Source organism: Alexandromys fortis, unplaced genomic scaffold (genome assembly GCF_014885135.2).
Source record: "Alexandromys fortis isolate MF-2015 unplaced genomic scaffold, M_Fortis_MF-2015_v1.1 scaffold_1, whole genome shotgun sequence".
In the NCBI taxonomy this organism is placed as follows: Eukaryota; Metazoa; Chordata; class Mammalia; order Rodentia; family Cricetidae; genus Alexandromys; species Alexandromys fortis.
The window spans coordinates 3,563,034-3,578,970 of NW_026067927.1; the positions used below are offsets into that span (position 1 = coordinate 3,563,034).

The following is a 15,937-nucleotide window of genomic DNA, read 5'->3' on the forward strand; positions in this document are numbered from 1 at the left end:
TGAGCCCAATCCCCACTCCAAACGTCTTTATCTCGTCTTTGTCACGGGAATATGTGTCATCTTCCCAGTCTCTGGCAGCAAGAAAACGCTATTGAAAGAAAATAAATAATAAAATAAAAAAAAAAGAAGAAAAAAACACTGCGATTCTCGTGACGCCCCAACAGCTTGGGGAAGCAAGCCCTGGGCGTCTCCCCGAGGGCTCTGCGCTACACCCCACACTCTTTGGGGTGAAAGCCGCGGGCGGTGCCCCGGGGTCCAGGGAGTCCGGCGATCGCACCCCGGGATCCCAAGTCCAAGAGCAGCGCGCGGAGCTCCGCGGAGCCTGACGCCTAGAGCGGCGGGCCCGGGGTTGGGAGCGAACCCGCGGCGTCGCACCGAGTGGCAGCCTGCTGCGTCCAGGTCCTCGCGGGCCACCAGCCGGGAGCGGGACAGGCTCCCGTGCAGCCGGGAGAGCCGCCCCTCCAGGAAGCGCCCGCCTCGCGCCCGCTTCCCGCCCACACCCTCCCTCGACAGGAGGGAGGAGCCCGCGCCGCAACCGCGGCCCGAGGAGGGCCGGCCCCAGCCCAGGCGAGCGCACGAGTGGGCACGGCCGTGCGGGCAGCGCCCTGAGCCTGTCCCGCGTCGCCGCCCGGCCGACAGCACAGCGCGCGGGGATGCCCCGGCGGCCCGGAGCACGCTGAGGCTGCGGGACACGCGGTGAGTGGGGCCCGTGGCGGGCGCGGCGAGGGTGGGCCGGGTACTGCGCGCGCCCAAGTTCGGCCTGGGGCTCCGAGGGGAGCGGGTTCTGTCGGAGGGACTCCGACGTCCGTGGTCGCCGCCCCCCGCAGCACGCCCGGGTGACTCAGCTACCACCCGGCCACGCGGGGGCGCTCGTCTGCGGGGGTTCGGTGGCTGGGTGGCCTCAGGGACACTGGCTAGCTGTTTGGGGGGCATCGTCTTCCTCCGTTAGATGTCTAGAGAGCTTCCGGGGGATAGCTCCCCATTGCCACCAGCACAACCGTAGGAGGCAGGGGGCAAGCGGGCCGCGGGACTCTAGAAGAGGGCACCCCTTGACCCCACCCTGACCCCAGCCCGGCCCTGCTCAGATGGGCCCTAGGGCCGACTGCCTAGGCTCCAGCCGGTGAGAAAAGATGGGGAATAGTGCCGGGCAGCTTTCCAGAAGTCGGAGTGTGTTTGCAAACTAGTTTTTGCGCAAAAGCTGTCTGGCACCTGTGTGTTTCAAGGGTTGGAGGAAGAAGCGAGAAGCCCTTCTTCCTTCCTTCCCATCCCTGCAGCGATTCTCCTGGGAAAAATAAAGGAAACTAACGCTCCTCTTTCCTTCTCCTCCCCTCCCCTCCCCTCCCGAATCCTCACCCTACCTTTGGTAGGCAAGCTAGTCTTTGGATAAGGGGCTACCTCAAAAGGGGGGCGGGAAGTGCCCAAGGTCACAGGTGCCATAGCCGTCCTGACTCGGTGGCCCTTCTAAGGGTCTGCCTTGCGCTCTGATTCTTCCTGCCCCATGCTATTCTGGGGAAGTAGCAAAGGTATAAAGGTCTTTGAGGATTAGCCCAGCTGCCCTTTGTTTTGTCTGACCGTAGATCTCCATCATGTCGGGGTGTGGAGCTGTCACCCAGAGGTGGGAAGGGGTGTTATTCTGCCCTTTGAGGCACCTACAGCTTCTGTGGTTGGTAGGTAACGATGTTGCCAGGCAGGGTTCCAGCTGAGAAGCCCCTAGTCCAAGGCCAGGGTCCTGCCTTCCTGCCTGAGGAATGCTGGATCCCTCTGCCTTTTTCCAGGTTGCTGAGGCAATAGCATAACTTTCAGAATACAGCTTCCTCGCCTTGGAGAGCATGACCTGAGAGGGGACTTGGTGTGGGCTCAGCAAAGCAGAAGGGCCTGGTCATCCTGCCATCTTGACAGGGCAGCTGGAGAGAGTAACCATGCAGACATATGCTGTCCAGGAGAGACATGTAAGGTCTCCAGTGCTTGAGGGTTGAGCCAGGGCCAGACGTGCCTCCTGGCTCCTAGTCCTGTGTTCTCTGACCTCTGGTCACCTGGCGGCGACTCCCCTGGTGAGCTCAAGAACACTGCTCTCCGAATTGGAAGAGAGTCCTTCTCCCACAGGAAGAGATGCATTTTGATTGTCATTTCTGGTGGCCTATGAACAGCTCCCCTCGGGGAGCTGTGAAAGACCTGGCCTTGAACACCTTGTTGTGACCGGAAGTGGGATGGTGGCCTCAGCTGTGCACCTCCAGTTCATCTCCAGGGCCACTTGGAAACTGACTAGGCACCAACATGAAGGAGTGAATTTGTTGCCACCTGGCAGGGGGCCCAGTGAGCTCTGTCTGGGGCTGTCCCAAGCCGGTGATCCAGCCTGCTGGAGTGGGAGGGTTCACCAGATGCATTTCTGCATGGAAAAACCAGGACAAAGACTCTGGGTGCTCGAGTGCTCCTGGCCTCCGGTGCTTCCTGCCTTCATGCCTTGACACACACACACACACCTTTAGGCCTGGGTGTTTTTCCATCTGTGAGAGGTGGTAATAGCAGCCCGTTTGCAGAGCTGTAGGGGACTAGGGCCAGGAAATGGCACAGGTGTTCTTACAAGTGGGGAACTCTTGCTGAGGGTCTCTGATTATATTCCAAGCCCTCCCCCAACAGGTCTACATGAAGAAGAGGGTCAAAGTGGAGCCTCAGTTTCTCTGTCTGTATAATGGTGAGCTGTGCACCCTCTGTTCCCTATTCTTTCCAGATAATTGTGCATTTCCTTAAAGAGAGTTGTGAGGATCGATTTAGATGACAGAGGTGCTGTGTGCCAGCACTGTGACTGGTGCGGGAGGCACTTGGGAACTGCTGTCATCCCTGTTGTTCTCGGGAATATTAGCACACTTGATTCACATAACTGCACTCAGGATCCCTTCTGGGATTTGGGGGGGGGGGACGCTTAACCACCTCTCTATGCAGAGATGAGTCCTGGAATCCAGACATTGGCCCTTCCGGGCTGTACTGGGAGCAGAGGCCTGGGTAAGAAGGTTTCGCCCTTGCAGAGTGTGAAGAACACTATTTGAGGTGGCCCATTCCATGTGGGTTCCCCGCTTCCCACCTGGAACTGGCCTCACTGGGCTCTGAGGCCTGAACAGAAGACAGAAAGGCACTCTCTGGTAATTGCACTCCCATCAAGAGAGCCAGCGAGCATCTTGGCCTGCTGAGAAGCTCCTAGCGATTCCTGCCTTCTGCAGGAAGTATCTTACCCCTCCCCTTCCCGACAGGCTGGGGCCACAGAGGCAGGAGCAGAACACCTCTAGAAAACAGACATCCCCCGTTTGCAGCCAGCGCATGGCTTCAGAAAGGTCAGTGTGGGCTCTGTAGAAGCATGAGGCTGGGTCACCCTGCCATCCAGACAAGGCAGCTGGAGACGGAGACTATCCAATCATGTTCCTCCCCTCGCCATCCAGGAGAGACAATTTAAGGTTCCCAGTGCTTGAAGACAGAACCAGGACTAGGGGTGCCTTCCGTGTTCCTTGCCCTCCTTTACCTCCCGAATCCAACTTCTATGGAGGTCAAGGAGACTCCTGTTCGGTGTGTCACCTGCAGCCATACTGTTGTCCCCTGGAATCTGAGAGGAAGAGACAGGAGGGAGAAGGCATATATATATCCCTGTCCCTTTACCTTACTTTGTTTTCCCCAGGGTGTTTGTCCTTTGTGCATCAGCTCCTTCCCTACCCCTCCCTCCAGCCAGCGCTGGGCAGGCTGCGCCTTCATACTCGAACAGTGCCTGCAACAGAGTCGGTGCCCAGGAAAATGCCCTGTGAGGAGTGGGAGTCTACCCTTCGTCCCAAATGAGGCCCTGAGTGTTAGGTGACAACCTGGAAGGATTGCGAGCTTGCCGCTCTTGAGTCCCTGGAGGGACACGGGTTTCACGGTCCTGTGTGCCAGGGATTTGATGTGGAGGAGGGGGTGTGGAAAGGTGTTTGTCAGAACAGGGCAGGGTTTCCTGGCACAGAAAGCTGGGAATTGTGGGTAGCCGCTGGTACTGCTTGCTGCCATTGCCTGCCCGCTAGTGGACTGAGGAATGCCGGGAAGTGGCCCCCACTCCCCACTTACCCTAGACCGTTTCTTAATCTCTCTGGCCTCAGTTCATCCATCAGCTCACTTGCTCCCCCCCTTCCTTCCTATAATTGATTGGCTCATTGACCACTTGTTTGTATTGCTGAGCCTCAGGTATGCTCAGCCAGCTGCCCTACCACTGAATTCTAGCCCTAGCCCCTGACCTCAACTTCTTTATCTAAGAAATGGGCAACCTAAGAGCAGACACACACTCTCTCCTGCACACAGTTAGCTGTTCAGCTACTTAGCAGATGTGTCCCAGGCAGCTCCTCTGGGTCAGGGAGTACCCTATGTCAGTGGTGTAACTGTGGTCAAGGCAGGCTTTGCCCTTTGGGCTGGAGAACTTAGGAAGGACAGAGGGCATCTGTAGCCACACCCTCAAGACTCAAAGGAGACTTGGCTGTACCTCACTTCACAGTCAGAGAAACAGATACAGAGGGGAGATTCACACATAATTAGGCAGGGCCTAGTTGCCTATGACACCCCCCCCCGTGGGTGTGAGCACCATAGTAGGGGCCCAAAGGTCGAGCCCAATCTCGGAGTGAAGCTCTCCATTAGTTAAGGTCCTGCCTCTGGCCAGACTTACTCCTGAGATCCCTTAAGTGCCAAGGGCACTCAGCAGCTTAGAGAACTCCGTGTCCATCCATCCCGCAGCTTCCAGAGAGACAGAAAAGAGGCATGGTATCCAAGCTGACTTTGTAGATGATGTGCAGAGACCTAGAAGGGAGGTGTGGTAAGAGAAGGGCCTGACAGAAAAGGCTACAGCGGTTTGCTACCTAATGACCACTTGGCCAGCCCCTGTAGTAACACCAGGAAAACCCTAGGTGGCTGAGCTGCACATGGAGCCTGCGGGTGGGCTGACGAGGGCCTCCCCAAGAGCTGGAGCTTAGGTGAGACTTAGCTAGCCTCCTTCCCAGGATGGCCTGGCCCAGTATAGGGCCCCAGGAGAGCATCAGGGCCAACCCCTGCCACAGCCCTCGCCTGACTGTCTACATCTATATTTATCCCTATAATGGCCCCGTTGCCTGGCAGAGTGTGCTGTCTTTTAAGCACAGCACCCGGTGCCATAGCTAAAGTAGAAAGTGGTTTGTGTGCAGAGCTTCCCAACCCTGACGCCTTACCCAGAATGAGTGCCAGTCTACTCCTGGGGCTCCATGCCACTTGGCAGGAGCCACACCGCCACACTGCACAAGAAGGGCCCCTGAGAGTAAGACTCTTGGCTCTGAACCTCTCTGTCCCCAACAGGCAGGGATGTGGTGGTGGTGGAACTGAGGTCGGGGTTCTTTATACGGCTGGAAGGTGAGAGACGCTCTTAGCCCAAAGTGTCAAAGGACTTATTACTCTAAAATCCCAGAGTTCAGCTAGGTGTGGTGGCATACACCTTTGAGCTCAACTCTCAGGAGACAGAGGCAGGGTGGATCTCTGGAGTTCCAGGCCAGCATGGTCTCCATACATCCAGTTAGACCAGCCAGAGATGCATAGTGAGACACTGTCTCAAAAGGCCAAAAGTGGGGCTAGAGAGATGGCTCAGCAGCTAAGAGCACCTGTCGCTCTTGCAGAAGACTTGGGTTCAGTTCCCAGCAGCTCAGAGCCATCCTTAATTGTAGTTCTACGGGATCTGATACATTTATTTGACTCCTTTGGATACACACACACACACACACACACACACACACACACATTGTGCGCATATATACATGCAGGCAAAACATCCATATACATAAATAAATAAGAAAACAAAATTCCAGGCCCAGGAACTTTGTGAATCTGTGATCTTGGGCTTCTGTAAGTCCTTTTTCCTCTCCCAATCATGTTCTTTAATTTGTTCAGCTCCCATTCTATACATGTCAGTGTTGGGAACAGCAGAGATGAAAACAAGGCTGCCTATGGTGGCATATACCTGTATTCCCATCTCTCAAGAGTCTGGAATAAACGGATTGCCAAAAGTTTACAGCCAGCCTTGTCTACACAGCAAGACCAACTGCAAAACTCCAAAACAGAGAAGAAAATGGCATCATTGGCTGCTCAAGCCAGTGGTTTCAATTTGGTGATATTGGACTTGTTCTCCTTAATGACCGTGTCACCTCCCCTACCCCACCCCTGCTTAAACATTGTAGTGTATGTTCATAGTCATCCCGGTTTATATAGCAAGGCTCTGTCTCAAAACCAAGAGGGCTGAGTGTGTGGCTTGGTGTCAGCACACAGGGCCCTCAGTTCAGCCTCCAGCAACTCAAAAGAGAAAGAGAATCACCCCCAACATAGGATACCATGACAAAGCTGTGTGTCTGGGATAACAGCAGCTGGGTCCAGAAATGGGAGCAGCTGCTGTGGGCATCCTCATGTGTGTCTTTTGGTGAACGCTCATGTCGGAAGTTAGCTTGCAGGCTGTGGCAAATATTTCTCTTGAATGGTTTGCATCAAACACCACCGCCTCCGGCCAACAGTAAGAGTTCTGGTCACTCCGCAGTCTTGCCAAGCTGCGGTGTGTCAGCTTTCTACAAGTTTGACCATCCTAAGGATTGTGAAGGGCCTGGTGCACAGTGATGTCGCTTTTGGCTTTACTGAGCTGAATGTAAAAAAATAAAAGGAGTCGGGGCTGGAGAGATGGCTCAGTGGTTAAGAGTACTGACTGCTCTTCCAGAGGATCCGGGTTCAATTCCCAGCACCCACATGGCAGCTCACAACTGTCTGAAGATCCAGTTGCAGGGGATCTGACACCGTCACACCAATGCACATAGAAAAATAAAGTTAAATAAACCATAAAAAAAATTAAAAAAAATAAAAGGAGTCAAGTGGAGAAGGAGAAAGTGCATTCCAGGCAGCTGGAATGCAGGTGCAATATTAGAGATACACAAGACAGTGTCCTTGGAGCATACGTGGTGAAGAGCACAGAACAGCCCTGGGGACGAGGGAGAGGACCGCGGGAGCCCTACCCCAGGGACTAGGTGTTGTCCTGAGAGGGGAAGGGAGCCTCTGAGATTCAGAGCTCTCAGTGTGTCCTGGCATTTCTGTGAGTAAGAAAGCAGATGCAGGAGTCTGGGGAGATGGCTCAGCCAATACAGTGCTTACATGGCAAGCACCAGGACCGGAGTTCAGTTCCTAGAAACCATGTAACAATAACGCCAGCTGGGAAGCCAGATAGGTGAATCCATCCCTGGGGCTCAAGGACAGCCAGCCTAGTCTTCCTTGGGACATTCCAGGCCAGTAAGAAACCCTGATGAGCCCAGTGGTAGTGGTGCATGCCTTTAATCCCAGCACTTAGGAGGCAGAAGCAGGTGAGTATCAGTGAGTTCGAGGCCAGCCTGGGCTACATAGTGAGTTGCAGGATAGCCAGAGCTGTTACACAGAAAAACCCTCTTTAAAAACAAACAAAACAGAAACCTAAGGAATGACATCCGAGGTTGTCTTCTCACCTCCGTATACATGCATGCACATGCACACACGCACATGCACACACACACATGCACACACACACACACATGCACACGAGAGAAGGAACAGATACAAAAGCAGACCACATGGCTTGTTCAGGGTCCTGTCAGTCTAGAAGGAGGAGCCTTTCTGAGACCCAGAGAGTGGTGTAAAGAGCGTGTATCAGCCTGGGAGCCAGAAAGCAAGAACCTCCGCTGACAGTGGGTGTGGGCCCATGGTCACAAGCCTCGAGCAGGGGCATCTGAAAGGTAAAGCTCACAGTGCCCTCAAAGTGGGATTGGGCCTTGCTGGAACTGTCCTTTATTTCATGTTTATCTCTGTTGGGGTGATCATGCCCCTCTTCCCCTTCCCTTCCAGCTGTCAGGTGACCTGGAGCTCCCATGTGTGAGAAGTCAGAGCCCCAAACCGGTAGCCTGTCTCCTGCCCCTCAGAGCTCAAGGTTGCTTGGATGGCTTACTGTCTCTGTGAACTTGGCTGGGCTGTGGGGACTAGTTGTTTGGCCAAATACCAGTCTAGGTGTTTCTGTGAAGGTATGTTTAAGATGAGATTAACATTTAAATCAGGCTTGGGGCAAAGCCGATTATCCTCATGCATGGGCTCCATCCAGTTGATAGACAGCCTCAGCCAGAGACTGAACTTCCTACAAGATGTGTTCTTAGACCTCAAGACCACAACATAGAAAAACCCTTCTTGTTTTCAGCCCATGCTGCCCTCCAAACTTCAAGTTTACCCCCCTCATTGTCCTATAAACAGATTCTTTAAAAAAAAAAAAAACACTCCTTAAAGATTTATTTTTATTTTATGCGCACCATTTTGCCTGCATGTATGTCTGTGTCAGAAGCTCTGGAACTGGAGTTACAGACAGGTATGAGCTGCAGTGTGGGTGCTGGGAACTGAACCTCTGGGTCTTCTGAAAGAACAGCCATGCTCTTAGCCGCTGAGCCATCTCTCCAGCCCCCAGTCCTCTGCAACAGATTCCTTCAAACCAGCCACTAGCATCTCAGTTTCTTTGTAAAGTTCTAATGCCCTCTGTGTTCCTGGACTTTGTCATCTGGTCAGTGGGGTGACAATGCCCTTCGAGACCCATCCCAAACCTCCTGAGAGCCTTGAGGACGTAGCAGCCGTCAGGGACAGTGGGTAAGGGTTGACTGACGGGTTAGTTGAGGGTTCTAGTTAGCAGAGAATTACTATCTAACCAGGCATGGTAGGGCTTATATGGAAACCAAGTGTCATGTCCGCTTAACTAGGCTACAAGCAGACCAAGCTAGAGCCATCCCCAAGGTGCGGTATCAGCCTCAGGTGTCTGCCTCCTTACTCCCATCATGGTTGCAGGTGGGCAGCTTCAAGCTTCCTCTGGGGAGCGTGTTAGAAACCGCACCTGCCTCCCAAACCCGTGGTTTGTGTGTACTTGGCCTCCTCTGCCTTGCCTGCAGGGCTTGTTCATACATGGGTTGTTGGGTGCCTCCCTAGGGCCTCTGATGGAGCAGGTCTGGGTGGGGCTAGATGTTAAACTTCTGGTACTTTCTGGGAACCATGCATGGAGCAGGAAAGCCCCAAACTTAAAGCTGCACTCCTTCGAAGATGGTGCCCATTCAGGTCCTGTGACTTCTGGCACATTTGGGGTGTCAAGGCCAAAGTTGACTGAAAACCTCTAGGACTGTCCCCATGTCCCAGTCCTGTTATCTACTTCATGGCCCCCACCCTTGGCCTAACTGTCATGGTGTGCTGTGCCCAAAGCAGAAAAAGATAATAGGGGACTATGTGTCTCAGCAGCAAGTTTTAGTCCCTTGCCCTCTTTGTTTGGTCACACGTTCCCCTGTTTTTCAGTCTGCTGTCTCCACCCCAGAGATTAAGAACCACTGGTAATAGCAAGTTTGCTTTATCTTAATCCTCACAATGACCCAGGAACATACTTTATTGCCTTCTTTTTACAGAGGGCAAGGAGAGAGGGGGGGGGATGGGGAGGGGAGAGGGAGAGGGGGAGAGAGAGAGAGAGAGAGAGAGAGAGAGAGAGAGGGGGGGGGGGGGGGGGGGGGGGGGGGGGGGGGGGGGGGGGGGGGGGGGGAGAGGGAGAGGGGGAGAGAGAGAGAGAGAGAGAGAGAGAGAGAGAGAGGTTAAGTAATATGCCTGAGGTCTCACAGAAGAGAAATGGCAGAAGCTGTGAACATCACATCCTGAGTCTGTGCATTTAACCGCCACTGATACTGGCCAGAGGGCCAAGCGTCTATGCCACTGTCACTAGCAAGACTTTGTAATGCTTTGCTCCTTATAGTTTGCATTGAAAACAGAATTTTTTTCATTTTCCAAATATCAGTTTGGACACACCATTGTATGGAGGTCAGAGGACACCCTCAGGTGATGATCCTCCCTTCTGCCTTGCGGGAGGCAAGGCCTTTCTGTTGTCTGCCACTGAATACACCCGGCTAGCTGGCCTGTGAGCTGCTGGAAATGCTCTAGGCTCTGCCACCCCTGACTTCACGTGGGCTCTGGGGATTCGAACTCAGGCCCTCATGCTTGTGGAGTGAGCCCTTAACCCACTGAGCCATCTCCCCAGCCTCGGGCATGCTGTTTTGACAGTATCTAATCTTCCTACTAGGAGTCCTTATTGGTAGTCCCATGGGCCTCCTGTCCCTCAGTGGCCACAACTGAGAATCTTGGGGCCGAGCTGTTGCTGCTGGGCCACTTTAGATCTGCCTTTGCCCACTTTCCACTCTTATCTCTCTGTGTCTGGGTCCTCAGAGCCTCCTGCAACCCACCATCTCCTGGGCCTGCTTCACTTGGTATCTCCTCTCACGACCACCTCAAAGTTGGGGCCCTACCCATCTGGCTCAGCTCCAGAGTCCCCTCAACTTGATCAGGCTCCTACACCCAGAGTCAATAGGCCTTGGCTTCATCTATCTCTAGCTCCTTCTTGGGCCTCAGCTTCCTCCCTGTTACGTAGGGCCCTCGCTTCTCTTTCTAACCTTTCAGAGGGTTATGAGAAGTGGCTTTCACTCTTTAGCGATGCAAATGAGCAGCCTGCAGCTGGGTCCCTGGCTCCTCGTGCATTTAATGCATTTGCTGGGTATTCACAATCTGCAGCTCTGCATTCGTGCTGGAGCGGGAGTCAGTGTAGGCCCCCCTCCTTGAGAACTATCATTACAGAAGGATTGTGGCGGAGTGTGTGAAACGGTTGTAGTGATCCGAAGGAAACGGAGTGGAGTAGACACAGATCACACTGGCTCTAGTGATTGTGGAAGACCTCTGAGAATGCTGACAACTGGGACCCTTCACGAGCCTAGACGCCGTTCCGGGAAACGGACAGCAAGTGCCAAAGGGCCCAGTGCAGGCGAAAGGTGGGCAGGCTTGAAGTCAGAGGGGGAAGCCTGGGAAGGTTGGCAGAGAACCGGGGAGGATGGCATGAAAAGGCTCAGCTTAGCCTGGCTCCCTCAGCCTGGGGTGGTGAGGGAGTTGTGTGATTTGGAAGGGGAAGGCATTAACAGATTCTCTGGTAGCGTTTGACTTCCATGACTAAAGAGTCCCTCTGGCAGGGTAGGGGAGAGCTGCATGGGCTAGGCATTGCTGAGCAGGAGACTTTGCAGCTTGCCTGGCCATGGCAGGGGAAGTGGAGGAATGGGGCTGATGCTGGCCGCAGGTGGGACGAGGCTGCCCCATGGGACGTGGTAGAAGGGGGCATGGAGTCACCAGCCATGAATTACGAGAGTTCTTGTAAAAGCCATAATACTCTAGGTGTGTAGCTTAGTTTTAATGTCTTCAAAGTCCATCCTTCTATCAAGAGCAAGATGCCTGGTCCTGGTGGCAATGACTGCGATTCTGTATCATTCTTTCTGTTTAAATAGGGTCTCGCTGTATAGCCCAGGCTGAACTTGAACTCGCAATCCTCTTGCTTCTACTCCTGAGTGCTGTGCCACCACTACCTGCTCTTCAGCCTTGTTCCTGCAGCCCTAGGATACAAGGAGTGTTTGTTGAATGAATGTGTGACCAGCGACAGGTCATTTCCAAGTCATTTCGGTTTGCCTCAGTTAGCTTATCCGTAAACGGGACTGCTGGTTTTGCATCCCTGACTCCAAGCTCTTTGCCAGGGGCCTGCGCCCACCTGTGCCAGGTGTCAGGATCAACCTTGGAACAGGTTCTCACTGCCCGCGCCCCCTCTTCCAGCCCCAAACCCCAAATTACCTGCAGATGGTGCTGTCCTGGAGCTTTTCCATCTTGCCCAATGCACTCACAGACCCAACCCCCCCTTAATGACACCTTGCTGCCTTCTGCTGAGGGAGGGGAGGGGGCTGGCCCAACCAGGCTGTGGTTTCTTTTTCCATTGCGTCAGGCCTCAGGGTCCGGATCCCTGCCCCGCTGTGGCACTGGCACCAACGGCTACTCTGATCCCCTGCCTGTCCCAACCTCAGACACCATGTGCTCCCCGTTTCGGGGATCCAGGAGCTTCCTGCCAGAGGGTGAGTTGGAGATGGGAGCCCTGCCCCTGGTTGAGGAGGAGTCCACTTCCCCGCCCACCATTCATAGAGCTCTGTTTTTCTTGAGCGGGAGCTGGAGCTGACCCAGGTGGAGTTTAGTGGGCTTCCCTGGACCAGGCCCTCCTGGCTATGCCCTCAGTTAGATATGGGATGTTAGTGCTGTAACAAAGGCAAGATTGTGGGTACGTGGCCAGGCCGGTGACTATCATGAGGGTGTGTCCTCGGAGTGGTCATGTGAGCATACAAATACCTTGGTATTTGTCCGTTTGAGCGTGTGCGTGCGTGCGTGTGTATGTGTGTTGCATACATGTGAGCTCATGTACGCTGCACCAGAAAGTGTGCCTGACCCATTCTAGGTAGGAACAGAACTCTGGGCTATAGGGGTCCATGCCTAGGATAATAAAATACATTACAGAGGAGCCAGTGTTGCAAATAGGAGGTGGGTGAAACCCATGTGTCGGTGATGGGGGTGGGTAGGGTGATGCCGGAGGAGCTGAGGACCTAGGTTCTGTGTCCTTTATAAAATAGGGAGTGGGGCCAGCTCATGGGCACCAGTCTTGCTATTCCTCCTACTTGGGAGACTGAGGCAGGGAATGGCAAGTCTGAGGCCTGCATAACTTACTGAGACCACTCTCTCAATATGTATTTATTTGTTTGTTTTGTTTGTTGGTCGGTTGTGGGTTTTTTTTTTTTTTTTTTTTTTTAAGACAAGGTTTCTCTGTGTAGCCCTGGCTGTCTTGGCACTCGCTCTTGGCACTTGGTCTCTGACCAGAGTGACCTCAAACTCAGAGGTCTGTCTTCCTCTGCTTCCTGAGTCTGTCTCAAAATTATAAAAAAAATATTAAAAGAAAAAGGTGGGCAAAGACTAGGGATATAGTTCAATAAAGCACTTAGCTTGCATATATGGAACCCCAGTTTCAAACTCCTATCACTACAACATATATGCATGCATACATATATACATACATACATAAAACAAGCTTGTCCCTGGCTTGCCTGCTCTTGGTCCCAGACTCCCTGGTCTCATGGGTTCCCAGACTGTTCCCACTTTGCCCTACTATGCTCCTCTGAGAAGGCCCAGCACTGTCTTGGGCATAGGGAGATGGTCTCACAGCCTCCGCTGCTTCCTGGATGTTGGCCCTGGTGGTGCCTGATCGGCTTCCACTTCCTGTTCTTCCATTTCCTGTCTGTAAAGTAGGGTGATGATCCTGCCCCTGCCACCCCAGGCAGAGCAGAGGCCGCGTGGACACCCTTGATGCCCACTGACCTGCTAAGGCTGTGCTCTCCAGCCCCAGCCGCTGGCTTGCACCACAAGCGTGGCTCCTCAGCCATTTCTGCAGAAACTGATTTTTCCTGACAAGAATAAATCCTGCCAGCAAATTGCAGAGCTGTCCTGCTGCTTCGAGAAGTGCGACTGTAATGAGGGTCTAGGGACAGCTGTAGGAGGGGGGGTGCTGAGGACTGGCTCCTTCACTCTCCATATCCCCTCCCTGCCAGGAGGTCCTATGTGCAGTGTCCCGAAGGAAGTTGGCATTGGGGAGGGGCTGTGGGACAGCAGCTGCTGCTCCTTAACAAGACAGTCAGCTGTCCCAGACAAAGCGAGAGTTTGAGGACTAATATGTCAGTACCTGTAACCCCAGCATGCAACAAACAGAAACAAAGACTATAAATTCAAGGATAGCCTGGGCTACATAGTGAGATCCTACCTCAAAGGGAGAGACGAGGCTGACGGCACAGTGGGTGAAGTTACCGCTGGGCCTAACAACCTCCGTTCACCCCTGGGCTTCTCTGCTTTCAGGGAGAAGGGGACTGGTTTACAAGTTGTCCTCTGACCCCCATGTACCTAAGGATGCACACCCACCCATACCCTGCACAATAAACAGACGAATAGATACAAAAATTTTAAAGGTCCGGGAGACGGCCCATGTGCATGCGTGAGGACCAGAGTTCAGTTCCCCAATAGCCGTACAGAAGGCAGGCCTGATGATGCGCACATAGAATCCCAGTGCTTGGGGGGGGGCAGAGCAGGCCGAGCCCTGCAACTAGCTGACCAGCCAGTGTAGCCAGATAGCCAGTGAGTTCCACCCTCAATAAGAGACCCTGTCTCAAAAACTCAGGGAGGCAGCTAAGTAGGTAAGAGTGCTTGTCCTGTAAGTGTGCGGCTCCGAAGACTTGAGTTTGAGGACCCAGAGTCTGTGTTAAAAGATCAGGCATGACTTTGGGTGCCTATAACCCCAACTTCAAGGTGCAGAGGGAGTTAGAGCCACAGAGCTCACTGGCCATCCAGCCTAGCCGAAAAGGTAAACTTGGGAGTAAGACAGAGTGTTAGGGGAAGACACCTGGCAACTTGTTCTGGCCTCTGCCTGTGTGGCCACGGTACGCACCTCGCGTTCACGCACACGGCACACACAGCGAAGTGGAGAACTACTGAGGAAGCGCCGGTGTCAACCCCTGTCCTTCACAAATGCACAGGAAGTGATGCACACACAAAGGGCAAACAAGATTACGCCAACCCTGCTTCTGGCTTGCTATTACTCTCACTGTGAAATCCAGCTACCCATAGGGACCTAGGCTTGTACAGACCCTGTCCTACACCCTCACTGTGTTTCAGCTAGACCAGGCTAGGGGGCTCCGTAGGAGCTCTAGCCTCAGAGTTGACCAGAACTAGAACGTGCTCAGCAGGCTGCTGGCAGGTCTTGGGAGTGAAGTACATACTCAACAAACATAGGGGAAATACATGGGCCTCGGTTTCCTTCCCTGGAAAATGGGATAGTACTACTATGTACTCCACAAGACTGAGGTATGAAGCAGTGGGGGCCCATCATGTTCTAAGGCGAAGGGGCATAAGCCCCCTCCTGGGGGAGATGCAGGTCAGTAACTCATTGAGTGATGAGGGGACCGAATACCAGTGAAGGCCTTTGAGGTGTTGGGGAACTAGGGTTATCGCCCATGATAATGTGCATGCGTTTGTGAGCTAAACTCTGCCCCTGGGACTCTCAAAGGACCAAGGTAAGATAGTGTGTGGGCAGATAGGAAATAGGTCCAGAGAACTTTAGGTTCGTCTATAGGGCCAGTGACAAAGGGGTCCCACAACTCCCTTACCCCATGGAGATAGTCCCTCCACTCCTGCATATGGACACCTTGTCCTCTGAGGGAAACAGGGCCACCGACAGTTGGCAACATACACTGCTCAGCTGCGTTGGTCAAGGATGCCTGGGAGTGTCAGTTTTGTGCTGAATCAGCTCAAGCAGGACCAGAGTGGGGTAGGAGGATGTGTTTGTTTACTTATTTGGGCACGCACCCTTCATATATGCTCTAAAGCCTTCTGTATTCCAGTCATGAGCTTGGGCTAGAGGTGCGGGAGGGAACATAACAGGCAGCGAACAAGGTCCAGTTTTGAATAAGTTTCCAGAAGCTCACTTCCTAGTGGCCAGAGCAACAGGGAAAACCCAAGCCATCATATACTCCACCTGATGCGTTGCTCAGGAGAAGCCCAGGTTTTCTGGCACAGTGCATGTAGGATACCCGTGTCCGCTATGATGTCCTGTGATCTTACATGGGCAACACGGGTTCATGCATATCTCATGGGTAAGGATGGACTAAGGCAGGGAACAGGTACCAAGGCAAACCATACACCTCTCGGAGACTCCTCATTCCTTCCGGGTGGGTGTTTTGCATTCTCTCTCCAGCAAGCCTTTGCCCGTGTCTTACATACACATCACCTGCCATCTCACCACCTACTTCTTTGTTTTAGTTTGAAACGGAGGCTTGCCCCTGTAACCCAGGCTAGCCCTGAACTCAGGAACCTCCACCTCAGCCTCCTGCATGCAGGGATTACAGGCTTGTCCTGGTGTCCCCAGCCTATACCCAGCTCTTGAAGGGCAAGTGCTGAGGTCTCCTGGTGACAGGTTAGCACATGAAGAGTATCCGTCCCCTCCTAATGCTTACTTTTC

General features: G+C 53.5%; 1 protein-coding gene across 4 annotated transcripts in view; it reads left to right on the top strand.

The window, feature by feature from the left end:
• The first annotated feature begins 500 nt into the window (after positions 1 to 500).
• Positions 501 to 15,937, top strand: part of Cpne2 (copine 2) — a 37,853-nt gene continuing 22,416 nt past the window's right edge. The window contains exons 1-3 of one of the 4 annotated variants that reach the window (XM_050144012.1): positions 501 to 696; positions 2,638 to 2,692; positions 3,246 to 3,326. In XM_050144012.1, the coding sequence (XP_049999969.1) occupies positions 2,644 to 2,692; positions 3,246 to 3,326 (130 nt within the window). In that variant the 5' untranslated portion in view covers positions 501 to 696; positions 2,638 to 2,643. The remainder of the gene's footprint in view (positions 697 to 2,637; positions 2,693 to 3,245; positions 3,327 to 15,937) is intronic. The other 3 variants (XM_050144011.1, XM_050144014.1, XM_050144013.1) reach the window with 3 other exon arrangements.